Below are 27,601 nucleotides of genomic sequence, written 5' to 3' on the forward strand. Positions count from 1 at the left end.
GATCACTAATTATGCGCATATCTAATCTGAGCCAGCCAATAGAGCTAGAGGTCTGATTTTTGGTATATAAGGATAGCTTACCAATACAATATTTTTGACAAAATGGTCACATTACCTTAACAAAACGTCACGTGAACTGTAACCTCCACAAATGTAATAATCTCCACAAATGTAATATCAACCACAATTGTAATAAAATCAACCACAAATGTAATAAAATAGTCAACCATTAATGTAACAACCCGCAACCACAAATGTAATAAACAAATTAACCATAAATGTAATAAAACTCAACCATAAATGTAATAAACTTGAACTTGCATATGTGATCATTTGTTTATCAATGCCCTGAGTAAATAATAACTTTAATAAGACTAGTGTAATGTTATTGCATACTTTCCTGAAACTAGGTTTCCTTTCCGAAACACAGAATAGAATATTTTGAGAACGCTATCAGAAAACGGCGAGGTACTGATCAAACCGTTAGATAATGGAAGTGGACCAGCAGTTCTAGACACTGATAATTACATAATAAGGAAGCGTCAAAATAACTCGTCAACCAGTGATACCACACAAAGTTTACGACAGATGACTCAGAACAAATAACAGAGAAATATAAAACCTTATAACAGAAACTTACGACACAAAACATGTTGACGAGAACATATATTTCAATCTAGTAAAAAACAATACGAACACTACCTTGAACACAGTAGAACAAAATTAGACATCCTGGCATCCCTAGTGAACGAACAAACTTGAAGTGGGACAACATAGGAATACAGACAATCTATCGATTATTCCACACAATTTATCCACTGAAGACGAATTTGAGGAGATTGATTAAGAAAGTACGGCAATTTTCGAAAAAACGGCGTTAAAGGATCGTAGTGTTATACAGTCTTCCCCACTCTGGAGTAGAGACTGCACTGACACTCAGATTACAGCTGTGTCTAGCCATGGCCAGTCAGTTCTGTACACAAAACAGGGAAACGTAAATACACTTTCAAAACACACTAAACGCAAACAATTAAGAAATGAAAAATTGTGGAGTTGCTTTCCTTATTACATAGATCAATATTTAAGGCTAATTCCTCAATTGCAACGAGAAAATAGATTTATTACATTTATGGTTGACAAGTATTACATTTATGGGTGATTTTTTATTACATTTATGGTTACCATTTATTACATTTGTGGTTGGTGTTTTTATTACATTTATGGTTGATTTTTGTTACATTTATGGGCGATATTACATTTATGGGTGCATTTTATTACAATTGTGGTTGATATTACATTTGTGGAGATTATTACATTTGTGGAGGTTACATGAACTTTCAACCATTTTGAAAATAAACTGTAAACTTAAGTTCATTTGCATAAAAAGTGATAAATCAAAATTCTGCTCATGTCACTTTTTAGACTATATAGCCATGCTCCTTCATGGGAAATTTAAAACTCACAGACCTTGCCAATTTTGAGAGGAAGATTTTTTAAAGCATTATATTTCATATATTCCAGTGACCTTTGACCTGCCCTATTTCTATGCAGCTATGCTATTGCAAAGGCTATTTAAGTCCTTTTTAAGAGACCAAAGGGCCAAATGGGCTAGTGTCTGTTTAACTTTGACCTGTATGAGACCAAAGTGAAATCGAAAATTTTTGTGATTCCTCTTGATCTTTGACCTTAGCATCATCCCAATACCCGGCACATATTATACATAGCCAATACTGATGGACAAATTTTGAACACAGCACTTTATTCAAAGATATATAATCTTCAAGGATATATAAATTACATATTACAGTTAACTGGAAATACAGTTGCTATACAATCAAGGATATATAAATTACATACTACAGTTAACTTGAAATACAGTTGCTATACAATTGAGGATATATAAATTACATACTACAGTTAACTTGAAATACAGTTGCTATACAATTGAGGATATATAAATTACATACTACAGTTAACTGGAAATACAGTTGCTATACAATTGAGGATATATAAATTACATACTACAGTTAACTTGAAATACAGTTGCTATACAATCAAGGATATTACATACTACAGTTATCTGGAAATAGTACAGTATATTTTCAAAAACATCAAAAACAAAAAACAGACAAAATATTTTGAATCCTCACAACACATATCAAATCTGTAGGTACTGGTATTCTCAAAATATTCTCTAAGGACATTCAAAAATACATACATACATACATACATACATACATACATACATACTACATACATAAGTACATATGTAGACAGGTACATATGCACATACATGCATACATGTATACACATACATACATACGGTACATACATACATACATACATACATACATACATACATACATACATACATACATACGGTACGCACTGACGATGGATACCAGATAGATATTCATTCCAATAGTTTCTATAGACTATAGTCCCCCTGCTGGTACAGATGTTTTTGGATGCAGGTCAAATGATATGCTCTTTTTGAAATGAATTATTATGGACCTCATTGTTGTGTTGAAGAAATCAACAGCACATCTCATACATGGCCAATACAGGTGAATAATTCAGAAAAAGCATTTGCTTCAGCAATATATAAATTACATCCTACAGTTAACTAAAACTACAGTTGCTATAAAATCAAGGATATTTTCATTATATAATACAGTTAACTGTAAATAGCACAGTGGAGTGGAAATACAGTTGGATGTTGCATGAAATGAATATGACTATATCATAGTGACATTATAATCCATGCTCCAGCCACATCTCTTTGAAACACTTTTATGCACTTTTTCATAAATAGCCTTCTTGAATATCAAATCTGTGGTGATGAACCTCAATAAATAAAGAGCCTCACAGCTTATATTATTCAATGACAACTTTCCTTTAACAATATGTGCAATTTTACAAGAGTTGTCACTACCACAATGACTGAACTTGGACTGAAACACGGCAAATGTGTATGGACGTCACTTTGATGAATGCTACGGTGACATAGTACCATCCCACCTCACAGTGAGTCATGCAGAGCACAATATGCACCAACAGGACTAGTTTACATCATCATATTTAGCAAGTGTTCTGACATAATCAGGTTCTGTTCCTTCCATACGTATTGTCCCATTTCGAAAACACTCTCAATACTACAGCTTTGTCATGGGCTGTTATCATTTGCAGAAAATGCCCACATCTGACAATGCCCATAACCAAGGTGAGATCAATATTCTGCAGTTACCGAAATTAGAGGTATTGTCACATCTGTTCTATTCTATTTGGAAAACAATCTGAGTACTTCTTGTTTATTGTGCCTTGCCACCATCTGCAGACAGGGTCATACTCAGAAAGAGAATGACGCATTGTGTGTCATCTTCTATAGTCATAAAAGTTACAAGCAAAGGAACATTCTGTTGTTTTCCTTGCTTCACAGATCCGTGGGATGGCAATATTGTACAGTGACACTGGTACATTAGTGTAGAGAACATTTCCATACTCCACAGTGTTGTGAGATATTCAGAATATGTTATTCACATAAATGCATTCTCTCCTGTGGCAAGACACTTCAATGTCCAGACTTATCATCTGCTCTTATCATCTGCAGAAAATATCTTCCTGGCAATGAAAATAAATGACTTGAGTATCCTTCTGTTACAGTCATCCAAATTAGAATCATATGAACTCTCAGTTACTGTCCCGTGGCACTGTTGCACACTGATGTGAAAGTTGCTTTAATTTGAGAATGAAACATGCCTCTTTCATTGTGATTAGTCCATAGGTGACTTGATATTGCACCCTGAAAATGAAATCAGACAAAATACATATATTACTGATACTAAAATTTGTCAACTTGGTTTAGGTCTGTTATGCCATAATATGCCATTTTGATGAGGCCAGCATTAGCTTTTAATATTTTACATTTACTTCATTGCACTATCTTAATTTCCTATATGAACTTGTTATGAATGACACAGTCAAAGTCAACAACACCGAAATTTCTACTATGTCATGTTTTTCCTGGCACAAATCACCATTCACAAAACTAAAGGTTGCATTCACTGAATAAAAGTACAGAAGACAATTGAGTAATCCACTTGTGTATAGAGAACTGTTCAGAAATTCTTTCACACATATTACATGCTATTTTACATTGCAACTAAACAAGTCTGCTACTCGATAACAAATCTATTCTTAAAACATTCTCTTTTCCCAAAAATATTTACATAAGGTCATTTATTATTTCACATGTAATGCTATTACGAATGTTTCATTATTACTCTGCAGTGCGTACCTTTCAAGACAAACAACTTCAGTGACATACTATGGCCTTGGTTTCACTAAGCTCATTGGCTAGAATGTCAGCTATATTTTCAGGGTAGAACATCCCTATCTCCATAGAACAGATTTAAATGAATACAGATCACTTCAAGCGACTTCATTTCAGCAGCATTTGATAGTCCATTCCCTCAGTTCATTTGCAAGGCAGAAAGGGACATTTCTTGCTGAATCTCAAAATACATTGTTCAATGGTATATCATCTTTACTTTCTGCATCTGTTAAACTTCCATTCACCACTCCACATAATGAGTTTACAGTTTGTATTCTTTTTGTGTATCTGAGATCTATAATTTCACCTCTTTGCAGACCAACAACTTTAAATGTCAATTGCTAACAGAGTTAGTTACATTTTGCTTCTGAAGCAATTCAACAAACACATAGCTTTCAATCATTTCAAAGCCCACCTCCCACTGTGCATAACAGGGCCGTAACCTGACAGAACCTTGGGCTTGGGTAAATTACTAATTATTTTTCTCTCACTACACTCAAACACTACAACACTATGTCTGTGTGCACTGAATTTTTACAATTCAAATATAAATGTTCATTTTGTAGAATAAACATAGGATCATATGATCTTGTCTCTCCTTCTGGCTAACATTGAATATTTACAACATACAGACAGAGATGAAATATTCTGAACACTATGGTACATCACAGTTGTGTAAATGGTAATAACATGAAATTGTTAGTTTTAAAAATAGACATGTATAGCACCTCTGTTTGTCAGTAGAACATTTTTGTAGTGGTACGGTTCAACTTTAGCTATGCATCTATTAGTGGCTATTTTATTGTCTATCCATATATCCTTAAACATATGCAATTGTAATGATAGGCATGTCATTTACATCACTGGCTGATTGAGGAATTAATAGCCAGTCAGTCACTACACAAACCACAAATTGTGACCTAAAAGGTTGATACAACTAAATGTTTACATTAGTAATGCTAACTTCTACCCAAGTCACATTACACCTGCCTTCAAAGTTAATACCAGTGCTCATAACACTTTTGCAAGTACAATGGTAATTTTTCAGGAATGCTAAGCTCCTATATTACTTAATATTATTACATGTGAAAAATTCTAGGACAGTGTGCCCTGAAGCATACACCACGTGCAGTCAAAAGTTTTAGTTAAATAAGGATTCTATACCTTTACATCTCCTATGCATAATTTCCTTGCTTTACCTGTGACTTTGTTTGGAAAGTGGTGTTTCACATTGGCTAAGAGCGCACACTGTTCTTAGATTTTTTCCTGTACCCCTTTCAGGCTACGGCCCTGTATGCAAGCACACACACTCTCTCTCACACACACACACACACACACACACACACACATATACATATGGGGGCCCGTCACAATCAGCCCTCCCCATCTGTTTCTTCTTTCATCAGGACGGGATAACCTTTTGTGATTCCTTTTCCATAAACATGGTCAATGAAACAGCTTCAGAAGATGGTATATCTACACACACTTTAAAACCATATCTTGCATTATGTTCACAAGTGATGGTGATATCATTGGAATTATGAGTCACTTGACCATTTGCATATTTATCCTTTTTCACTACCATTCAAGGAAATGTTTCCCTGAAAACTTCTACTTTGTACAATACTAGTCTGTAAACTACTCACATACCACATACAGCATATGTAGCATCTAGCTCATCTTTCATCACAAAGGTAAACAGTTAACATGACACCTTTGCATGCATTCAAATCTTCAACAAAAGTGCATTGTGAAAACTAAAATAAGTTTGTATAACTTCGACACCTACACTGTCTACATTTTTCACATAAACATGGTCAATCAATGTTCCACTTTCTGTTGTTGCCTCTGAAACACACTGTGAGAAGCCTCTCTGCTCCATCAATTTCAGCAAACTTGAAGACACAAGTATGTTTTCATTGAAATCACCAATGATGATGTTGCCACCAGGGATCTTCTCAATCTCTATCACTAATTTCAACAGATTTTCTCTTGAACACATCAGCTTTATAAGACTTAGGTCTATATATAAACAGCTACTGTCAATCTTATCTTTTTAACATAGAATGCAAGATATTCCAGATTTGTTATACACAATTCCAAGATTTCAATACATTGATCCACACTTGAATAAATGCCTACTCCACCATGAGCTTGCTGCTTCAATTCAGATGTCACTGGGTCAGATGTATCGTAACAAAGTTCTCTTGGCTTGTGATAAAGTGCAAAACCAGTTAATTGCAAATCATTCTGCATATCTGAGGTTGGTAGCCAAGTTTCTGTCAAGCATATAAAATCAACTGTCATAAATCTATGGTCATTTCTCAGATCTTCAAAATGAGAGTGCAAACCCTCTATGTTATGCAGCATTATGGTACATGAACTATCTGCATTATAAGTTCCTTCTGACGATGTCATGAACTTTGGCATACAGGACAGGGCAGCATCAATTTTGTCATTGCAGTATATAGCTGATTCTTTGAAATCGGTTATAGTAAGTCCACTTAGAGACTTTACTCGACTTAGGGCTACATAAGCTTGTCCTGGTTGGAATATTCTGTCTAATGATACTACAGCTTCATCTACAGTTAATCCTTGCACTTTATGTACAGTACTAGCCCAGGCGAGCTTCAGTGGGAATTGACGCCGTATACTTCCACAGTTATTCACTTTGTCTTCCTCACACTTGATTGGCGTGCTTTTTTCTGGTATCATTGATAATGTCTCTGTGTGGCGGCGAAGTTTTGCACCAACCTTTTCATTGTCAAAACAAACATATATAGTAGATGGAAAACTCTCTCTGGATTCCACATGTATGTATGACACAATGCCAAAAACGCCATTCACTAAACCATCAGACACATCAATATTCTTCGTCAACATCACACGAGCACCAACTGCCAGAGTAACAGTTTTTGCCAAATTGGTATTGTACACTTTACGATGTTGCCCACTCACTTGACTAATTTCTTTGTTTTGGGATCTCTGTACAAATCCTGTGCATTAATACAAATTACATCTGAACTTAACGAGTGAAGTTTTCTAATGTTACATTCATCAACTTTTTGGTTGGTTGAAATATGAATTCCTTTACCCTCCTCACCAGTTTCACAATTTTGAAGCATAGTAACAACATGAGCATCTAAATCATCAGATTTCTGTCTTTTTCTGATTACGTTCAATGTTTCAGCAAATTCAGAGTCTTGCTGTCTCACTACTTCAGTCAGTTCAGCAATGGAAAAGTAATCATTCCAGAGATCAACTCCTTCACTGTTCACATACAATGCCTTTCCTTTCACTGGTGGTAATTGGTAAAAATCACCTACACCAATCACTGCTACACCACCAAATGGCAACTGATCACCAGTCTGTTTAATTTGTCTCAACCTTCCGTGAACATAGCCAAGTAGTTTCTTATCAACCATAGAAATTTCATCAATAATGAGAATTTGAAGACTGCTAAGCTTAGATCTCAATGTGTTAATCTTTTCTTCTCCGAGCGGTTGGTATGGCAGTTGTGCATCAATAGCTATTGAGAAGGTACTGTGTATGGTATTGGCATTTATATTAAACGCAGCTACACCAGTTGGTGCTGTTAACAAAACTGATACATCATCTGGATTTGGTAGAATACGAGCCAAAATTCGTGTAGCTTCATAGTACACTGCTTTGATTAAATGAGATTTTCCTGTGCCAGCACCTCCAGTTAGAAACATGTGAAAAGCTTCAACACTTTTTCCATTGACTTTGTTCAGACACCACTGCCGCACTTTGTAAAATATCTCTCTCTGTGTGCTATTTAAAGATCTTAGCAATATTACAGCTTCATTCCTTGACATTCCACACTGGTGATACACTTCTGAGGCTGACACTTTCTGTTTTTTTCTCCAGCAAGTCAGGTATAGATTCATCATTTTCTCCTTCATCTGACACATAATTGTCCTTCCTCTCTTGTAAACTTTCCAATCTATCTATTTCAGACTCTGGATGAATTTGAGCCCATGCATCTTCCAAGTTATCACTTGTTCGAAGGATCTCCTCTGCTGAATCTAGTACATCAGCTTCTTTTTCAAAGACTGCTCTATTCCTTTCAACTATAGCCTTCACTCTTTCTACAGCTTTGCTACCACACTTCACTGCACCAGTGTTATAGAATTCTTCATATGAATTAAAGTTGTCAGGTTTCAACTGAGCATCAAACTGATATGGCAAGAACAGTTGAAGAATGCTTTGATAATACTTCTCTGGCTGTTTCATTGCTGAAAAACCTTGCATATCTCACCACAGCTGGAGCAGTTCGAGTTCTTTTCTTCATATGACCAAAACCATTTTTCAGTTTAACTACATTCTTCTTTGAACATGTATTTGACACCTCTGATGACGACATTATTCTGTACTCAGATACAAAACTAGCAAGACACATTTCATCAAATATATCTCCATCTGGTCTGTTTTTATAACGATCTATGATGCTAGTCATCCACATTTCCTCCTCATTAAGATCACCTTCTTCACTTCCATTTGTAGAATTTCAAGAGGTAAACTCATTTTGATAGGGTTATCCCCTGTTGGGATAAAGTGTACTTTTCTCGATCCTTCTTTCAACCTCAAGTTGCACACTCTATACACAGCTTCTTGGGCACTCACTTCTCGATTATTAACATATAACAATCCCAATCGTCTAAGTGCTTTCTTGGCATCTGCATTATCCTCTTTAGAAGCTTCCTTTTGTGCATGATCCAACAGTAAGCCCATTTCTCTTTCAGCTTTGGATATGTAACTAATAATGTACACAATGCAACTATATGCATCAACAACAAATTGTATATCCATATTAGCATTCCAACATCGTAACAAGTCCTTGTTGTATTGGTTTACCCACACATCACTTGATTCTCTTTTCAAGACCACACTGGTTTTCTTAGTTAATACATTGCACGCTCTCTCAAACAAGTCTTGTGTAACTCCTATACTAGTAAACAGAGATTCAACTGTTGAGAAAGTCTTCTCAGAATCTGAAAGTGCAGTCCAGATTTTCGACAGAATTTTCTTGGCCTCACCTTTACTTAGGACTTTTGGTGCTTGATCTGATTCAACTTCGTTTACTTCATAGTATTCAACAGAACTTTCTGTACTATTGGAATTGATTCCACTGAGTGCTTTATCTAAATCACTAACAGCCTTTCTTATGACTTCAGGCAACTGAGCATCAGTGTCAGGTCGAGCAATAAATGTTTTTTTCAGAAGGTGGTCTGGGAAAGTTGAATCTACAATCAGTACCATGTTTTCTACAAGATTTTGAATGCCGTGTGCTGTGTTTTTGAACACTGTTTACAATTTCATGAAGTTCTTCATCATATTCTGAGCATGGCATTTCACAAGTCACATATTTGTCAACAAATGAAGTGACATCATCGTCATCATCTTTGTCTACTTTTGGTGCATCCTTCACCCAAAACAGACAATGTGTATGTGGTGAACCACGTTGCTGGAACTCAACTCGATAAAAGTAATCTTCAATTTTACCGATAGGTTCTGCTGGTGACATTATTACTTGAGTCAAAAAGTAATGAAATCTCTGATCAAACATTCGAGCAGCTGTTACAGGGTTATCTCTTAACACAGCACATTTCTCTGACCAGTCCAGCTCTTCTGCTTTGCGAATATCACCTTGTGCTTCAAGAATACTATCAACCATCTCAGGCCATCTCATATCAGCAGATGAAAATGAGCAAAACCACGTCGGAATACCTAGCTGCCTCACCATTGCAAACAGATCTTTCTGTGCACTTTGCCAATAAGGTGGTGTTCCTCGGATTGGTTTCAGAAATTTGTAACCTTTATCATAATTTAAAATTTTCTTTAGTGATTGTTCATCTGTCAAACTTGCAGCAGTTATATTTTCACGGCATGTTTTGCTAGACCCTTTCCGCATTGCTATAGACACATTTGACAACACTTGTTGCACCTCTGATAAACACTGAGCATAAAATATGAAGTCGGTGTTTCTCGCAAACCTGTTATCTAAATTCATCAAACGATTATGAAGATATCGTGCAAGTGTAATTCTCACTTCGCGACTGTCCAGAAAAGTTGGTGACCCAGTAGGGTACAATACAGGGAAAGACTTTGCTTCATTACTTTCATCACTTAACATTTCAACAGGATGATTTCTTTCTGCAGGAGCAACACAATAGATTTTGTCAAAATGCTGATCAAGAACTTCCTGAGCTATGTCAACAGGTTGAAGACATGTATCCATGAACATCCCTTGCTGTTCTTCACTATTCTTATCATCATCCTCTGCGTCTGCATTCCCTGAATTGTCCTGTGATTCTGTATTCTCAGCATTATCTCCTGATTTGCTATTTCCAGCATTATCCTGTGATTCAATATTTCTAGCATCATCCTGTGGTTCTGTCTTTTGTTTATCACTCTCATGTTTTGTACCATCTTCATCAGACATACCTTCATCTCCTTCATCAATTCTCGACAATGGATTCCTCCAATCTTTATTGAAAGAAATACCTCTGTACCACTTATTGTTCATTGTTAGGTAATGAAGTGCACTTTTGATCTTGAAATCATTCACATATTGATATTGGTAATGACCTTTATAGCTGAGTTTCCGTTTCAATTTCACCCTAATCATTTGATCATCTGACTCCTGTCGTGGCAAAACATAAGTACCTTTCTCTAGGCTAGAAGGAACACAAAGAACAGGTCCATGTACACCATTCTGACCACCTTTTGGTAGAGCTAACATTTTCATAAATGGAATATGCAAAGCAATCAAATGTTGCTCAAGAGAATTTAAGCATTTCAGTTCTTTTGGAATATTCATTACATGAAGATTATTAGCTGCAGCTTCTGCCGGCATATTCCCATTCAACATTTACGATGACAAGTATAACATATCCACATTAATTTCTGTTGTTTCTGTCTCCAATATAAACAGTCACTATCACATACATCTGTGCATTGGTGAAATTCAAGACACTTCTTTGCAATCTTTGCTACAAAGCCTCCTTTCTTCAAATATATTTCTCTTTTACACTGTATTACTTGATTTTTGAAAAGTTGTCGATAGCAAACTGAACATACATAATTGGGGCCATGAACTATTTCATTTCGAAACATAGTTATAACAGTTTCAATGTTCTTCTGTTTATTAGCTTTGGACTGTCGAGCGGCAAATACCCTACACTTAGTATCATCCCTGTAGCTTTCACTATCTTTATACTTTCTTCTGTATCTTGCTTTAACCAACTCCCTGTGACTCTCATTTTCCTGATATTTCTGGACACTTCTTGCCTTTACAGCTGCTCTATGACACTGATTCACTTCATACTTTTCAATACTTCTCGCTTTGACAGCTTCCCTGTGATACTGATTGTGTCTATACTTTTCAATACTTTGTGATTTCACATCTTCCCTATGACTTTCATTGTTTGCATATTTCTGAATACTTTGTGCCTTAACATCCTGCCAATGAGACTCATTGTTTGCATATTTCTCAATACTTTGTGCTCTCTTAGCTTGTCTATAACAGTCCTTGTCTGCATACATTTGTTTTGCTTGTGCTTTTTTAGCTTGCCTATAACACTCTTTGTTTTTATACATTTGTTTCCCTTTTCCTTTTTTAGCTTCCCTATAACACTCGTTGTCTGTATACATTTGTTTTGCTTGTGCTTTTTTAGCTTCCCTATAACACTCGTTGTCTGTATACATTTGTTTCCCTTTCCTTTTTTAGCTTCCCTATAACACTCGTTGTCTGTATACATTTGTTTGCTTGTGCTTTTTAGCTTCCCTATAAACTCGTTGTCTGTATACATTTCTTTTGCTTGTGCTTTTTTAGCTTGCCTATAACACTCTTTGTTTTTATACATTTGTTTCCCTTTTCCTTTTTTAGCTTCCCTATAACACTCGTTGTCTGTATACATTTGTTTTGCTTGTGCTTTTTTAGCTTCCCTATAACACTCGTTGTCTGTATACATTTGTTTTGCTCTTGCTTTCTTATTTACAGCATTATCTATGTAGTGCCTATTCACAGCACTTTTCCTTTTTGCACGGAATTCAAATTCTGTCCAATATCTCTGTTGATACTTTTCTCGTCTTTGTTTCTTAATCAAAGTACTTCGATCAGTAACTGTACATGGTCGTTTCCGTTTCAGGACTCGATGTGCTATTGATCTACAAATCTCATCAACAGATACTACATTCTCCTCATACTTCAGTTGTTTTCCAGCTGTTTTTCTCCCATCAACATGTTTTGGGTCCACTACTTCATTTACATCAGTTCCTAAACTCCTCTTAACTTTACGTTGTTGAACATTTCCCATGACTTTACTTGTATTCGTTGATGTATTCATCGCATTATGGCCACATTCATACACTAAAACACCTGGAGGCTTGACACATTCCACAAATTCATAGTGAACTTCCATACAGTGTTTCAGAAATATTGATTTACCGGTAATTTCACTGTTTTTGTTGATCTGAGTGCTAGAATATTTCAACCATTTACCTCTACTAAAAGTGACAACATCTGATTTCAAAAGGTTTGCAGTTGCTAGTATCTCTACTTCAGTTGCCCATGTTCCCAAATCTTGCATGTGAGATTTTACAAGGTAATCATCAACTGACTGATATCCAGATCTTAAATGACAATAGAATACTGCGGAGTTCTCTTTAAGATGCTTAACAATGGCCAATCGAATTATATCGTGATTATTCTCTGTACCACACAATGCATATGATACCGCTCTAAAGAAACAATTTCCATCCTCCTTGATTTTCTTTGTTCTACAAGGGTCACCCATTTCAACACGTGGACCACTGTATAAATGTGTAACATTTTCATTCTTAATGCTTAGTTCATTGCACAGCATTTCACACAACTCAAAATCCAAAGGGCAATATAACTGTGGTGTCTCTTCTATGCCTACAACAACTACTTCATCATCACTGTTACTGTCTCCATTACTTACATTGGCAACACACTCAGATTCAATATTCACAGTAATTCCAGTCACTTCAAACTGCTCATTTCTACCAATACCCATAGAAGTAGCTAAATTACAGCAATGTTTATACACTACCTCAATACTGTCCAATGGTATCAGTACACTTGTGCCATTTGGTGTAACCATGCCATTTGAGTCTCTTGAGTGACTGTCAAATGTATAGAAGATATTCTCTTTCTTCAATACGGCAAAAACAGCTGCTCCAAAATTAACAAAACATGCATCATATTGTGTTAATGTCACTACTAATGCATTGTACAAAGACATCACAAAACTATCTATATTGATATCTTCACCTATTAGACCTGTGACAGATTGTCCAAAACTTGACTTAAACCTTGTGTCAAACAACTCAATAGACTGTGGTAGTTCTGTGACTAAAAGATAAACATCCATCACTGATGGTGATTGCTGCACACAACCATACAATTCATTACCTGTTTGCAGTATTAAATCCATGTCGCATGTATTCCACATTTGCACATTTTTTATTTTACTGTACAGTACAGAAACATAGCTATTAGCAACACACTGCCTCCCACTGTTCTCACCAAATTGAGCATGACTTTGGTTAAAACTGCCCTGCACTAAGTTTGAGCATTTGATTTGTATCTTAACCTTCTCACTGTCAATCATTTTATCTACTTTAATGTCACTTTTATTCACTCTCACTTCATATTCAGTATTACTTGTAGTTTTCATTGCCATACTAGTCATGTCATGTTCTGATGTCTCATTTCCTTCCTTGTATGAAATAAATCTTTCCCTAGTACTTACATTGTCATTTGCCATGTCATTAGAGTCACGAAGCACTGCATTTCGGGTTTCATTTGCCATGTCCTTAGAGTCCCGAAGGACTGCATTTCGGGTTTCATTTGCCATGTCATCAGAGTCCCGAAGGACCACATTTCCAGATTCATTTGCCATGTCATTGGAGTCCCGAAGGACTACATTTTCAGATTCATTTGCCATGTCATTGGAGTCCCGAAGGACTACATTTTCAGATTCATTTGCCATGTCATTGGAGTCCCGAAGGACTACATTTCCAGATTCATTTGCCATGTCATTACAGTCCTGAAGGACCACATTTGCACATTCATTTGCCATGTCTTTACAGTCCCGAAGGACTACATTTCCATCTTTACAGTCCCGAAGGACTACATTTCCATCTTTACAGTCCCGAAGGACTACATTTCCATCTTTACAGTCCCGAAGGACTACATTTCCATCTTTACAGTCCCGAAGGACTACATTTCCATCTTTACAGTCCCGAAGGACAACATTTCCAGATTCATTTGCCATGTCATTACAGTCCCGAAGGACAACATTTCCAGATTCATTGGCCATGTCATTAGAGTCCCGAAGGACAACATTTTCCGATATATTTGCAATGTTATGACAGTCCTGAAGGACTCTATGCTCCAAATGGACAGTGGTTGATGGGACACGACCCAAACTCAACCTCTTCTTCAGCGCTGCACTACTCTTCCAATTCTTCTTGCGTGGCATCTGAAAGATATTGAGACATAATATTAACATCAAAGCATAACTTAACAGGCCATTTTCAATAACATGGTCCCCTGCAAATATACATATATTCATACATATACATATAAATACTGACATACATATAAATACTGACATACAGACACACACATATAGCAATATATATATATATATATTATATATATATATATATATATATATATATATATATATATATATATATATATATATATATATATATATATATATATATATATATATATATATACACCACTGTATTCCATTAAAAAATTGGTATGACGAGTCATTTTCAAATTACCACTGTTTGGCTTTGCATCATTCATTTGATTGATACTCATTACCATCAAAAGATTCCTAAGTATGACTTGTGTGCATGGCCCTGTAGAATCATGTGCGATCTTTAGGTTGAAAGGTTTGGTGATAAGTTTAGCAGCCTTACTCACTATCCACGCACAGCGAATGAAAAGTTCCATATAAGAGTCAGGACCGCCCACATTGAGCCAACTGATCCATTAGCTCAGTTGGTAGAGCATCCATAATGTATACAGGGGTGTGAGTTTAAATCCTGCATTGGTCACTTTTCATTCACCGCTGTATTTTATATATATATATATATATATATATATATATATATATATATATATATATATATATATATATATATATATATATATATATATATATATATATATATATATATATATATGCAAACAGATATGTGATAAGAACATACATACAGACAGACATACAGACATGTCAAGCATACATACCGTACTCGTCCAAGTATAAGCCCCCGGTTCGGCAACACTAAACAGCGGTAAAACTAGGGGAGGGGCTTATACTCGAGCAACCCCATGTTATCTGGCATGGACGCTTAATTTATGCTAATTTTATGCACGATTTTTTTCAACACCACTCGATCTTTCTATCGCTTTCAAAATCGACTTACACATCCAAAGAAATTGATTGTACAATCTCTGAATACAGAAGTGACATTTTGGTGAAATTTCAGCGTCGAAAAAAAACCAAACTTGAAACAAAGACGTCATGTATGCTGCTGATCAACAGTAATGTGATTGTGAACAGGCATGCATTGCCCACACGGAAAGGCAACTCAATATTCCAATATCAAACTGTCTACATCTTGTGAAAACAACAACATAGCAGTGAAAATTGTAATAGTCACCAGGAAAAGTCTTCACAAATGAAAGGATAATTGCTTCAAACAAAAGAAGCTGCATGTTTCAAGCACGAAAACATCGTGGCCGTGAATGAAAATAAACAATGGCGGACGTGAGTGAGACTATTCTATTTAGGCGACGGGGGTGAGTAGGGTCAAAGAATCAAGATAGTACTGGAAAAACGTGTCATTTTCCTTACGATATTGTCAAGGGAACTCCAGTTTCCCATTGTTTTAACATCTTTTAATGGTTTCTTTATTATCTAAAGTTAATTTTACCAAGTTAAATGACCAAATATACTCTCCTAACCTTTCTGTATTTGAGTTACACTAGGGTAGGGGCTTATACACGGATGTAATGCATTTTCTAAAATCCTCTAAAATCAGTAGGGGGCTTATACACGAGCAGGGGCTTATACTCGGACGAGTACGGTATATACATACAGACTACATATGTACACACAAAGAGAGATACATGTCTACAAAAACATACATACTACATATGTACACACAAGAGAGATACATGTCTACAAAAACATACATATCTATATAAATGCATAAACACACACATATATATTTGTTTTTGTATATACATATATCATACTCTCTTTGATGTGACGACTTGTTAAGATTTCAAGAATCACACATAGACACGCTGTAGTGTAAGCACACAAAATGTGTAATCCTGTCGCCAGCATGAATTTTAGTCCGGGCTTACAGTCATGTGTTTTACTTAATATAGCTTGACAAATTTTAATGTTTAAACATACTTTTAAAATTAGAATGAGAATAAATATTTGATATAAAGAACAAAGATACTGGAAAACTATCAAAAGAAAAAGCTGCTGTCCTTTTTAGAGAGACTTGGTTAGATTTTTCTTTGTTTCTCAGTTTATCTTTAAAATATTGCAGTTGCTGGCAATGTTCAAACCTTTTCAATTATTGTTTCTTTAATTTATTAAGTCTAGTTTTGAAAATGAAAGTCCTGCAGTATGACAGAAATAAAATACATTGTACTTAATATTGAAAACAACATACAATTGCAGGAAAACCTGAATAATTTGCTGTACATAAGTATTGTAGTCAACATGACTGAAGCCAAATGACTCATTATATATGCAAATTATGCATAAATATGCAAATTAGGCCTCACCTGACTCTAAAAACTTGATCAAATGAAATTTAAGCGTCACAGTATTATATTATGAAAGAAGCTCAAAAAGTGATTTTTTAGCCAAGAGGGCCCTTTTCTCATTCCATGGCTCAATTCAAATACACTCCCATTAAGAATATATGATCAATAAAAGTACAAGCATTGTAATCTCTTATCAAAACAACACATGACAGCAACACTTACCGTCAGAAATATTTGGTTACCAAAAACTGCAAAAAAATAAAGAGAACAGAATTATCAAATTGTCTATTTCAGTATATAGTACAATGTTCATTTTCATAGTTAACGCAACACACACAGACCACAACATCACCTCCATCATTCCAACTATTATACATACAATTCTTACACATACTCATACAGTCACTATAAAAGTCATAGTATAGCATATTCAACAACTTTGTAGCACCATAATATCTTATAAACATCAATCAGACACACAAATTGACAAACAAATTTATTTTAGGTTTTTCAAATTTTGTTGAAATATGCACAGTTGCAGGATTTTTTGTAAATGTTTGCTCTCTTTTGTCCATTCAATATTGTTGTCTACACTGGCTTGTCTGATTGCTTTGAAACTTGCTGTGGACCTTCCACAGTACAGTAATAATCTCAATGAACATAGCCCTTGATGCTGTTTTTTACTTTTACTTACACAGTTACTGAGTACATACAAAAGTCACATTGAAACTGTCTGTTGTCCCTAGCATTCATACATTCCTAACACTACAGTACACTACTTATTTTATGATAAGTGTACATTCAAGATCACTTTTTACACTGGAATGCTTTAGCATATATATCTTTTTCTACATAATTTCACAACAACAGTATTCATCACATTTACTGATTATTACTCTATGAAAACAACACCAGCTTCCTGCAAAAATTCATCAACATGTATATCTATTTGTCACTTTCTTTGTCTTTTATGTATCACATCTCTTCAAAATCTCCTTTAAATTCAGCATCACAGTAAAAGAATTGCTGCAAATCAACCATGTCTTCTTAACAGTGCAGAATTTACAAAGAAACACTAAATATTTATGATAACAATTCACAGCTTAACTGTTGACTAAATTCTCAGCAATTGTTTCTTCAGTCATGTGATGTGTACTGTCACTAAATTCTCAGAAACTGTTTCTTCAGTCATGTGATGTGTACAGTCACTAAATTCTCAGAAACTGTTTCTTCAGTCATGTGATGTGTACTGTCACTAAATTCTCAGAAACTGTTTCTTCAGTCATGTGATGTGTACAGTCACTAAATTCTCAGAAACTGTTTCTTCAGTCTTGTGATGTGTACAGTCACTAAATTCTCAGAAACTGTTTCTTCAGTCATGTGATGTGTACTGTCACTAAATTCCCAGGAACTGTTTCTTCAGTGTTGTGATGTGATTGTTTCCATCTGATACTTTATTCCACAGTAAATGAGCTGCTGATAGTGTTAAAAGTGATATTGCAGGGAGACTGAAATCTTGATTTAGCAATTAATATGTAAAGTAAAAACTAACTATGCTCGGCTTTACCCAAAGTTGAATCAAGTACTTTTCTGCTAGTATTTTACATGTTAAAGGTAGCACAAATATTGTAACAGTTGTGAATGTACTTTTAACATTGAATTGCATATGCACTGCATGTTATATCAACCTCACATGTAGTGCAGCTGAACTTGTACTACACACTAGAATACAAACAAAATGTACAGTAATCAAATGATATTTTACAATAGATCCTTTGCATTCATTATAATTATTTACAAATATAAAAACTAAGCCTTGAGTTTTTTATTGTTGTGCAAAGTATAATTAAATTTTACCAATTTTAGCATGAAAATCAGTTTGATTTGGCAAACAAACTGAAGTAGTGTATGTAAATTACCCATTGTCAAAAAAGTTACTTTCAATTGATATCATTGACACTTCAAGGAAAGAAAGTGGTGTTGTTGCTGTTGTTGCTCATTTACCAAATAGAATTTGACAACAGCAGTGACAAGTGTGATTTTATATGAAAATACAAGTTTGAATATAAATTTTAACTTTTACAGAAAATATCTTTAACATTGTCAGTTGTATTGTTGTAAAGGTATTACATATGTAAGAATTTTGATGTTTCAGGGAACTCCATTCTAATGTAAGAATTTTGATGTTTCATGGGACTCGATTGTAATAGTTCAGTTCAGTTTTGACTGACCGGTGGTATGTAAGTATTTTACACAAGGAAAAAATCAGCTCTGCTTCTCTGAAATATTTGATCATGTCAGCTGGACACATGATAAGGATGCCAACTCAAAAAAAGTAAAATAATTTGCTGTGCAACTTTTATTAAATGCCTTAACAGTTGGACACATGTGCAAGGAACATATCTTTGATAGTCATGAATTGTACCTTTCTGAAAAATACAGAACTCAAAACTTTTGCTTACAGAATGTAATTGCTTTGTATATAACATACAATAACAATACTAGTGTGAATAAATCTTTTCTAAATGAGATTGCTGTTAAGTTTTAATTCTTTATTTAGCAAATAATACAGAACAGTACACAAAACTATTTGAAAAATATATATTTTCATCAAAAGAAGATATATACGCTGCCACCATATTTGATCATGTGACCTGTCATGTGACTAAAATATTACCATGGCAACAATAATGCAGAGACAATTTTATGAGCCAACCAAAAATATATAGGTTTGTGGGTAAAGCACAACTTTCCCCCTATAATTAGAGCTATGGCCAGTAGTTGGTAAAATGCACGTTTCACATTGTTGAAGCTATCGTGCTATGGGCAATTGTATGCCATTGTACAGTATAGAACCCAAACGTGCAGGACAAACGTGCATAACTAAACACTGTAAAAGTCTGGACGTTAGACATTATAGACACTTTAGGTCCGTACACGTTAGGTTTGCACGATACACGATAGGTTAGCATGATTGGCATGGTAGATTTCGACCGATGTTGAAAACTAAAATGACATACACGTTAGACATTTTAGACACGTTAGGTCTGTACACATTAGGTTTGCACAATACACGATAGGTTTGCATGATTGGCATGATAGAAATTGGAGTCATGTGGAGAACCTGAAATGACATACACATTAGACATTTTACACACGTTAGGTCCGTACACGTTAGGTTTGCACGATACACGATAGGTTTGCACGATTGGCATGATAGAAATTGAGTCATGTTGAGAACCTAAAATGCCATACACATTAGATATTTTAGACACGTTAGGTGCGTACATGTTAGGTTTTCACGGTACACGATAGGTTTGCACGATTGGCATGGTAGATTGTGACTCATGTGGACAACCGAAAATGATATACACGTTAGACATTTTAGACACGTTAGGTCCGTACACGTTATGTTTTCACGATACACAATAGGTTTGCACGATTGGCATGGTAGATTTTGACTCATGTTGATAACCTAGAATGACATACACGTTAGACATATTAGACACGTTAGGTCCGTACACGTTAGGTGTGCACGATACACGATAGGTTTGCGCGATTGGCACGGTAGATTGTGACTCATGTGGAGAACCGAAAATGATATACACATTAGACATTTTAGACACGTTAGGTCCGTACACATTAGGTTTGCATGATAGGTTTGCACAATTGGCATGGTAGATTGTGACTCATGTGGAGAACTGAAAATGATATACTCGTTAGACATTTTAATCACGTTACGTTCGTACACGTTAGGTTTGCACGATACACGATAGGTATGCACGATTGGCATGGTAGATTGTGACTCATGTGTAGAAGCTAAGATGACATACACATTAGACATTTTAGGCACGTTAGGTCCGTACACGTTAGGTTTCCACGATACAAGATAGGTTTGCACGATTGGCATGTTAGATTTTGACTCATGGTGACAACCTAAAATGACATACACGTTAGACATTGTGTCTATAGACGTCAAAAGTGTACGTCATTTTAGGGTTCAAGATAAGTAGAATTCTATCATGGCAATCATGAGATATATTGTATAACGTGCCGACCTAACGTTGACAGAGCTAACGTGTCTAAAATGTCAAACGTGTATGTCCAATGAGGGTCTGAAAATGAGTCAAGAGCTATCATGGCAATCATGCAAACCTATCGTGTATCATGCATACCTACCGTGTACGGATCTAACGTGTCTAAAATGTGGAACATGTATGTCATTTTAGGGTCTCCAGATAAGTTGAATGGTACAGTCATGATATACATGTTACACATTTTACACACATTAGGTCCGTACGGGTTAGACGATAGGTTTGCACGATTGGCATGATAGATTGTGACCCATGTTGAGAACCTAAAATGACATGCACGTTACACATTTTAGACACATTAGGTCCGTACACTTTAGGTCTGCACGATACAAGATAGTTTTGCACGATTGGCATGATAGAGTTAGACCTTACCGTGTTTGTAGGCCATCACGTGAATCTTGACACATATCATATAAGGTGCCGACCTAAGATTTACGGAGCTAACGTGTCTAAAATGTCTAACGTGTATGTAATTTTAGGTTGTCCACGAGTCAAAATCTATCATGCCAATTGTGCAAACTTATCGTGTAAGTTGCTGACCCAACGTGTACGGATCTAACGTGTCTAAAATGTCTTCTGTGTATGTCCAGATCAGTCGAATGGTACCATATGTCAATCGTACAGTCATGATATACACGTTAGACACTTTAGACACAATAAGTGCATACATGTTGGGCATGCACAATACACGATAGGTTTGCACGATTGGCATGATAGAACTCTACTTACTTGTACGCCTTAAAATGCTATACATGTTAGATAGGTTCTTTAACATTAGGTCTGCATGATACACGATAGGTTTGCACGTTTGGCATTTTTGGCACATTAGTTCCGACCTGACATACACGTTACACATTTTAGAAACGATAGGTGCGGATATGTTGGGTCTGCACAATACACAATAGGTTTGAAAGTTTGGCTTTTTTTGGTCACGTTAGTTCCGACCTAACATGTCAAACATGCACTACTAAAATGTAAAAATGTCTAAAATGAAAAAATCCCGACTTCTGGCCATGGATGTATAATTAAAGAGTTATTGACATGAAGTATTTAGGTTGGAAATTGTATGTATCGCATTGCTGTAACGTAACATACTGTCAACATGTGTGAAGCAAAATAATGCTACTTGTATAAAGAAACGAAACTTTTTATTCTAAATGAGGTGGTTGTTGAGTTAGAATGCTTTCTTAAGCAAAAATTACAATTGCAGAACCATTCAACAGTTTTGAGTTATCCCTACGGACCTGTATACCAAATATCAAAGCTGTCTGACCAGCGGTTATATAGGAGATTTTTTACCAAAAACGCCTTTTTTGGCACTAATTTGCATATTTTCAACAAAATAAAAAAATCAAAAAACCACAATTATTTCAGGTCAGCCCAAAGTACTTACATACTAATTTTTCATGTAATCTGCTCAGTGGTTATTGAGATTTTCAATTTTGACTGTTTTTACATTTTTTCACTTAATTTGCATATTTTTGGCAATGCCAACTTCATTTGAATAAAATCTTATCTACAGCCCATCATCCATGTACACACCAAATATCAAGATGAAATGTGCAGCGGTTTTTGATTTTTTGATGTTGAGGGACATACATACAGACAGTTCCCTACCCTATAATAGCTTCCATTGCCATATATACATACGGCTATGGAAGCTAAAAATCATAGTATAGCATATTCAACTTTGTAGCACCATAATATCTTATAAACATCAATCAGACACACAAGTTGACAAACAAATTTAAGCTTATATTGGGTTTTTTAAACTTTGTTGAAATGTGCAGAGTTCCAGAATTTTTTGTAAATGTTTGCTCTTTTTTGTCCAATCAATATTTTTGTCTACACTGGCTTGTCTGATTGCTTTGAAAATTGCTGTGGACCTTCTGTAACACAGTAATAATCTCAATGAACATTGTCTTTGATGCTATTTTTTACATTTACTTACACAGTTACTGATTACATACAAAACCCACATTGAAACTACCATGTTGTCCCTAGCATTCATACATTCCTAATACTACAGTACACTAGTTACTTTATGATAAGTGTACATTCAAGATCACTTTTTACACTGGAATGCTTTAGCGTAAATATCTTTTCCTACATAATTTCACAACAACAGTATTCATCACATTTACTGATTATTACTCTCACTATGAAAACAACACCAGCTTCTTACAACAATTCATCAACATGTATAACTATTTATCACTTTCTTTGTCTTTTATGTATCACATCTCTTCAAAATATCCTTTAAATTCAGCATCATGGTAAAAGAATTGCTACAAATCAGCCATGTCTTCTTAACACTGCAGAATTTACAAGGAAGCACTTAGGATTTATGATAACATGTGCAGAGTTCCAGAATTTTTTGTAAATGTTTGCTCTTTTTTGTCCAATCAATATTTTTGTCTACACTGGCTTGTCTGATTGCTTTGAAAATTGCTGTGGACCTTCCGTAACACAGTAATAATCTCAAGAATGAACATTGTCCTTGATGCTATTTTTTACATTTACTTACACAGTTACTGATTACATACAAAACCCACATTGAAACTACCATGTTGTCCCTAGCATTCATACATTCCTAATACTACAGTACACTAGTTACTTTATGATAAGTGTACATTCAAGATCACTTTTTACACTGGAATGCTTTAGCGTAAATATCTTTTCCTACATAATTTCACAACAACAGTATTCATCACATTTACTGATTATTACTCTCACTATGAAAACACACACAGCTTCTTACAACAATTCATCAACATGTATAACTATTTGTCACTTTCTTTGTCTTTTATGTATCACATCTCTTCAAAATCTCCTTTAAACTCAGCATCATGGTAAAAGAATTGCTACAAATCAGCTATGTCTTCTTAACACTGCAGAATTTACAAGGAAGCACTTAGGATTTATGATAACAACGAATCTCAGCTTAACTTCAACAGCCAACACTGTCCTTTACATGATTTCTAACATTCCATAATGGCTGTTATACAAAACATTCTCTACTTACCTGAAATATTTGGTAAAAGGCATCGCATATTGCCAATGCACTGACATATAAAACCCCTCAATATTGAAACACACACACACACATATACTTCTACACTCCACATCAACACTCAGTCGACAGTCTAATAATTACTTAATCTAAGTACTATATTTGTGAACAATCACAAAAATCGCAATTTTCACATGTCACTAAGTCAGGCTACTAGCCTATATTTGTCGCTCTGATGGTTGCTATTTATTTACTAAAAAATACCACAACTTAAGACCAAATGTTCCGCCATTTATCACACAAGCCTATCGTTTTGCCACGGAATAGCTAACTGAGCAAATATGATATTTCCCTACTTTCCTCGTTCTGGACATATTCTGTCGTATCGACGCAAAATCAAGATGGTGCCAAGACAACAGTATCACTATCACCAGCACGAAATACTCGTCACTTTATATACGGCACATTTCCACGACTTATTGTTGACACCACTGAATGTAAAATACCCAGAAGGAAACAGATATATTTCACGATACAAACCTGCCAATCTCACTATCATTAACAAAGACTCATTACTTTGAACACATTTTTTTCACCGTCCATTTCTGCTGTCTTGGAATATTGCGCAATTGAAAACGCCATGTGACTAAACTCAAGACACCATATTGGAAGATCGCGAACCATTTTAATGTTTCAAAATCTCCTTCGGAATCAAAAATTTCCGCTATATAATTATTGTCGAGTGTTGTACGAACTCCCAACACACATCGACACATAGTCTAAACCTCATGCATAAGTTTCCTAAGGTTTAAAATTCGAATCGATCAGCAGTAAAAAATAGACATGTGAACATACTCACCTTGACTTGAACGTCATCTGAGAGATGTCGACTCGTTTTCAGATATTCGAGACATGTCTTCAGACGATTTTTAAAATATATAACGTGAATATCCTGCATATTTAGTGACACTTTACCGTTACACTTGTTTAATATGTTCAGTTTTTTACTGAAAAGCAATGTAAATAATGCTGCAACTTTAAAATCGGCTTCGGTTACCCGATTACTAAAAGTGTAATCCTAAACTGATTCAGAACCCGGCGCCTTTTTTAATGAACGCAATGCATTCCCAAAACATTCTCCATTCTGTCCCCTTGGTGGCGCCACCCTGGACTGAAATTTCAATAGTTAAACATACACTTTCAAAACAAAGTTGTACCCAATGTAAATTACAGGTCTGGTTTATGATTGACAGGCAAAAATATGGAGCTACAATTATATCTGTAATTGAACACGTGATGCACATATCCCACTCTTTAAAAATATAGGGATAACTATGGCATTCAATTCCTTCGACAAAACTGCTATTCTCTACATATTTGATAGGATATTAGACCTTAAAATATCATATCTTGTACCACAGGTCTGATTTTTAGTATATAGGGATAACTTGGTAATACAATTTTTTTTGACAAAATGTCATGTGACCTTCATGACCTTTGACCTTGAGTATACGTGTATGTCCATAACTCAGTAACCACAAGTGCTACAGACTTCATATGTGGTATGATGGGAGACCTTATGACACTGCAGCGTGTACTTCATTAATTATGCGCACAATCTAAATTTTCTTTTGCTCTAATGCGGCCACTTGTGTCGAAACCCGGTCATCGCTGATTGCAGTTATATTTAGGGTTTCAACACAATTGGTGCGAAAACTTATTGTAATCGTTCTGTTTGTTATTAGGGTTTTGACAGTATTGGTGCGAAATCCTATTGTAATCGTTATGTTTTTTATTATTATTATTATTATTATTATTAGGGTTTCGACACCATGGGTGCGAAACCCTATTGTAATCGTTCTGTTTTTTATTAGGGTTTCGACACCATGGGTGCGAAACCCTATTGTAATCGTTCTGTTTTTTATTATTATTATTATTATTATTATTCTTCTTCTTCTTGCGACGAGCCTTTGCAACTACCACGCGAACACCGCTGGACCTAGAGACTTCATATTTGGTACACAAGTACAACTCACCAAAAGTAATTTTTTGGTCACATGACCATGACAAAACGTCACGTGACCTTTCGGCCATTTTGAAAATAAACTTTAAAATTGACCTCATTTGCATAAAAATTAACCAATCAAAATTCTGTCCTAAATTTTTGTAGACCATAGGGTTAGGCCCCTTCATGCCAAATATCAAGGTCACAGGTCTTGCCGATTTTGAGAAGAAGATTTTTAAAGTATTATTTTTCATATTTTTCAGTGACCTTTGACCTCCCCTATAGATTTACAAATGCCCATTATAGTCTAACCAAAAGAGCTAGGAGTCTGGTTCTTTTTCGACATAGACGATCATTGGCTGTTAATGTTCACCGAAATATTTTGGGTCAGGTCACTTGACCTTGACCTCATTAATTATGCGCATATCTAATTCTAGGCTAACCAATAGGGCTAGAGATCCGAATTTTGGTACACAGGGACTACTATGGGATAGAAATCTATTGCAAAAATGTCACGTGACCAGACCTCATTAATTATGCGCATATCTAATTCTAGGCTAACCAATAGGGCTAGAGATCCGAATTTTGGTACACAGGGACTACTATGGGATAGAAATCTATTGCAAATATGTCACGTGACCAGACCTCATTAATTATGCGCATATCTAATTCTAGGCTAACCAATAGGGCTAGAGATCCGAATTTTGGTACATAGGGACTACTATGGGATAGAAATCTATTGCAAATATGTCACATGACCAGACCTCATTAATTATGCGCATATCTAATTCTAGGCTAACCAATAGGGCTAGAGATCCGAATTTTGGTACACAGGGACTACTATGGGATAGAAATCTATTGCAAATATGTCACGTGACCAGACCTCATTAATTATGCGCATATCTAATTCTGAGCCAGCCAATAGAGCTAGAGGTCTAATTTTTGGTATATAGGGATAACTTAGCATTACAATTTTTTTGAGAAAATGTCATATGACCTCGATGACCTTTGACCTTGAATATACGTATATGTCCATAACTCAGTAACCACAAGTGGTACACCCTTCATTTTTGGTATGATGGGAGACCTTATGACATCACATCCTGTACCTCATTAATTATGCGCATATCTAATTCTGAGCCAGCCAATAGAGCTAGAGGTCTGATTTTTGGTATATAGGGATAACTTAGCAGTACAATTTTTTTGACAAAATGTCATGTGACCTTCATGACCCTTGACCTTATATATACATATATGGGCATAACTAAGTAACCCCAAGTGCTAGACC

The 27,601-nt window shown here is 35.4% G+C and overlaps 3 protein-coding genes across 3 annotated transcripts; all 3 read right to left on the reverse strand.

Moving 5' to 3' along the window:
- Positions 1–1,732: 1,732 nt before the first annotated feature.
- On the reverse strand, positions 1,733–25,231 carry LOC139126423 (uncharacterized). The gene is made up of 5 exons (XM_070692484.1): positions 25,168–25,231; positions 17,424–17,449; positions 14,137–14,868; positions 13,435–13,556; positions 1,733–3,802 (listed from the first exon to the last, which is right to left on the reverse strand). The coding sequence occupies exons 3-4, from the start codon at positions 14,866–14,868 to the stop codon at positions 13,539–13,541; spliced, it is 750 nt and encodes a 249-aa protein (XP_070548585.1). The 5' UTR covers positions 17,424–17,449; positions 25,168–25,231; the 3' UTR covers positions 1,733–3,802; positions 13,435–13,538.
- On the reverse strand, positions 7,288–8,049 carry LOC139126231 (uncharacterized). Its single transcript, XM_070692279.1, has one exon. It carries the CDS (start codon positions 8,047–8,049, stop codon positions 7,288–7,290), a length of 762 nt encoding a protein of 253 aa, XP_070548380.1.
- On the reverse strand, positions 8,159–11,213 carry LOC139126233 (uncharacterized). The gene is made up of 3 exons (XM_070692280.1): positions 9,669–11,213; positions 8,840–9,535; positions 8,159–8,533 (listed from the first exon to the last, which is right to left on the reverse strand). The coding sequence occupies exons 1-3, from the start codon at positions 11,211–11,213 to the stop codon at positions 8,159–8,161; spliced, it is 2,616 nt and encodes an 871-aa protein (XP_070548381.1).
- Positions 25,232–27,601: the final 2,370 nt, after the last annotated feature.

The sequence above is a fragment of the Ptychodera flava genome, assembly GCF_041260155.1.
Source record: "Ptychodera flava strain L36383 chromosome 3 unlocalized genomic scaffold, AS_Pfla_20210202 Scaffold_27__1_contigs__length_13241970_pilon, whole genome shotgun sequence".
Taxonomy (NCBI): domain Eukaryota; kingdom Metazoa; phylum Hemichordata; class Enteropneusta; family Ptychoderidae; genus Ptychodera; species Ptychodera flava.

Bases quoted from the DNA above. Each gene is read 5' to 3' on its own strand.
- LOC139126423 (XM_070692484.1), bottom strand. From the start codon at position 14,868: ATGCCACGCAAGAAGAATTGGAAGAGTAGTGCAGCGCTGAAGAAGAGG.
- LOC139126231 (XM_070692279.1), bottom strand. From the start codon at position 8,049: ATGTTTCTAACTGGAGGTGCTGGCACAGGAAAATCTCATTTAATCAAA.
- LOC139126233 (XM_070692280.1), bottom strand. From the start codon at position 11,213: ATGCCGGCAGAAGCTGCAGCTAATAATCTTCATGTAATGAATATTCCA. The intron at 9,536-9,668 runs GTAAACAGTGTT...ACTGATGCTCAG, and splicing joins ATGAAGAACTTCATGAAATT to TTGCCTGAAGTCATAAGAAA. The intron at 8,534-8,839 runs GTGATCTTAATG...TTGCCATATCAG, and splicing joins TACAAATGGAAGTGAAGAAG to TTTGATGCTCAGTTGAAACC.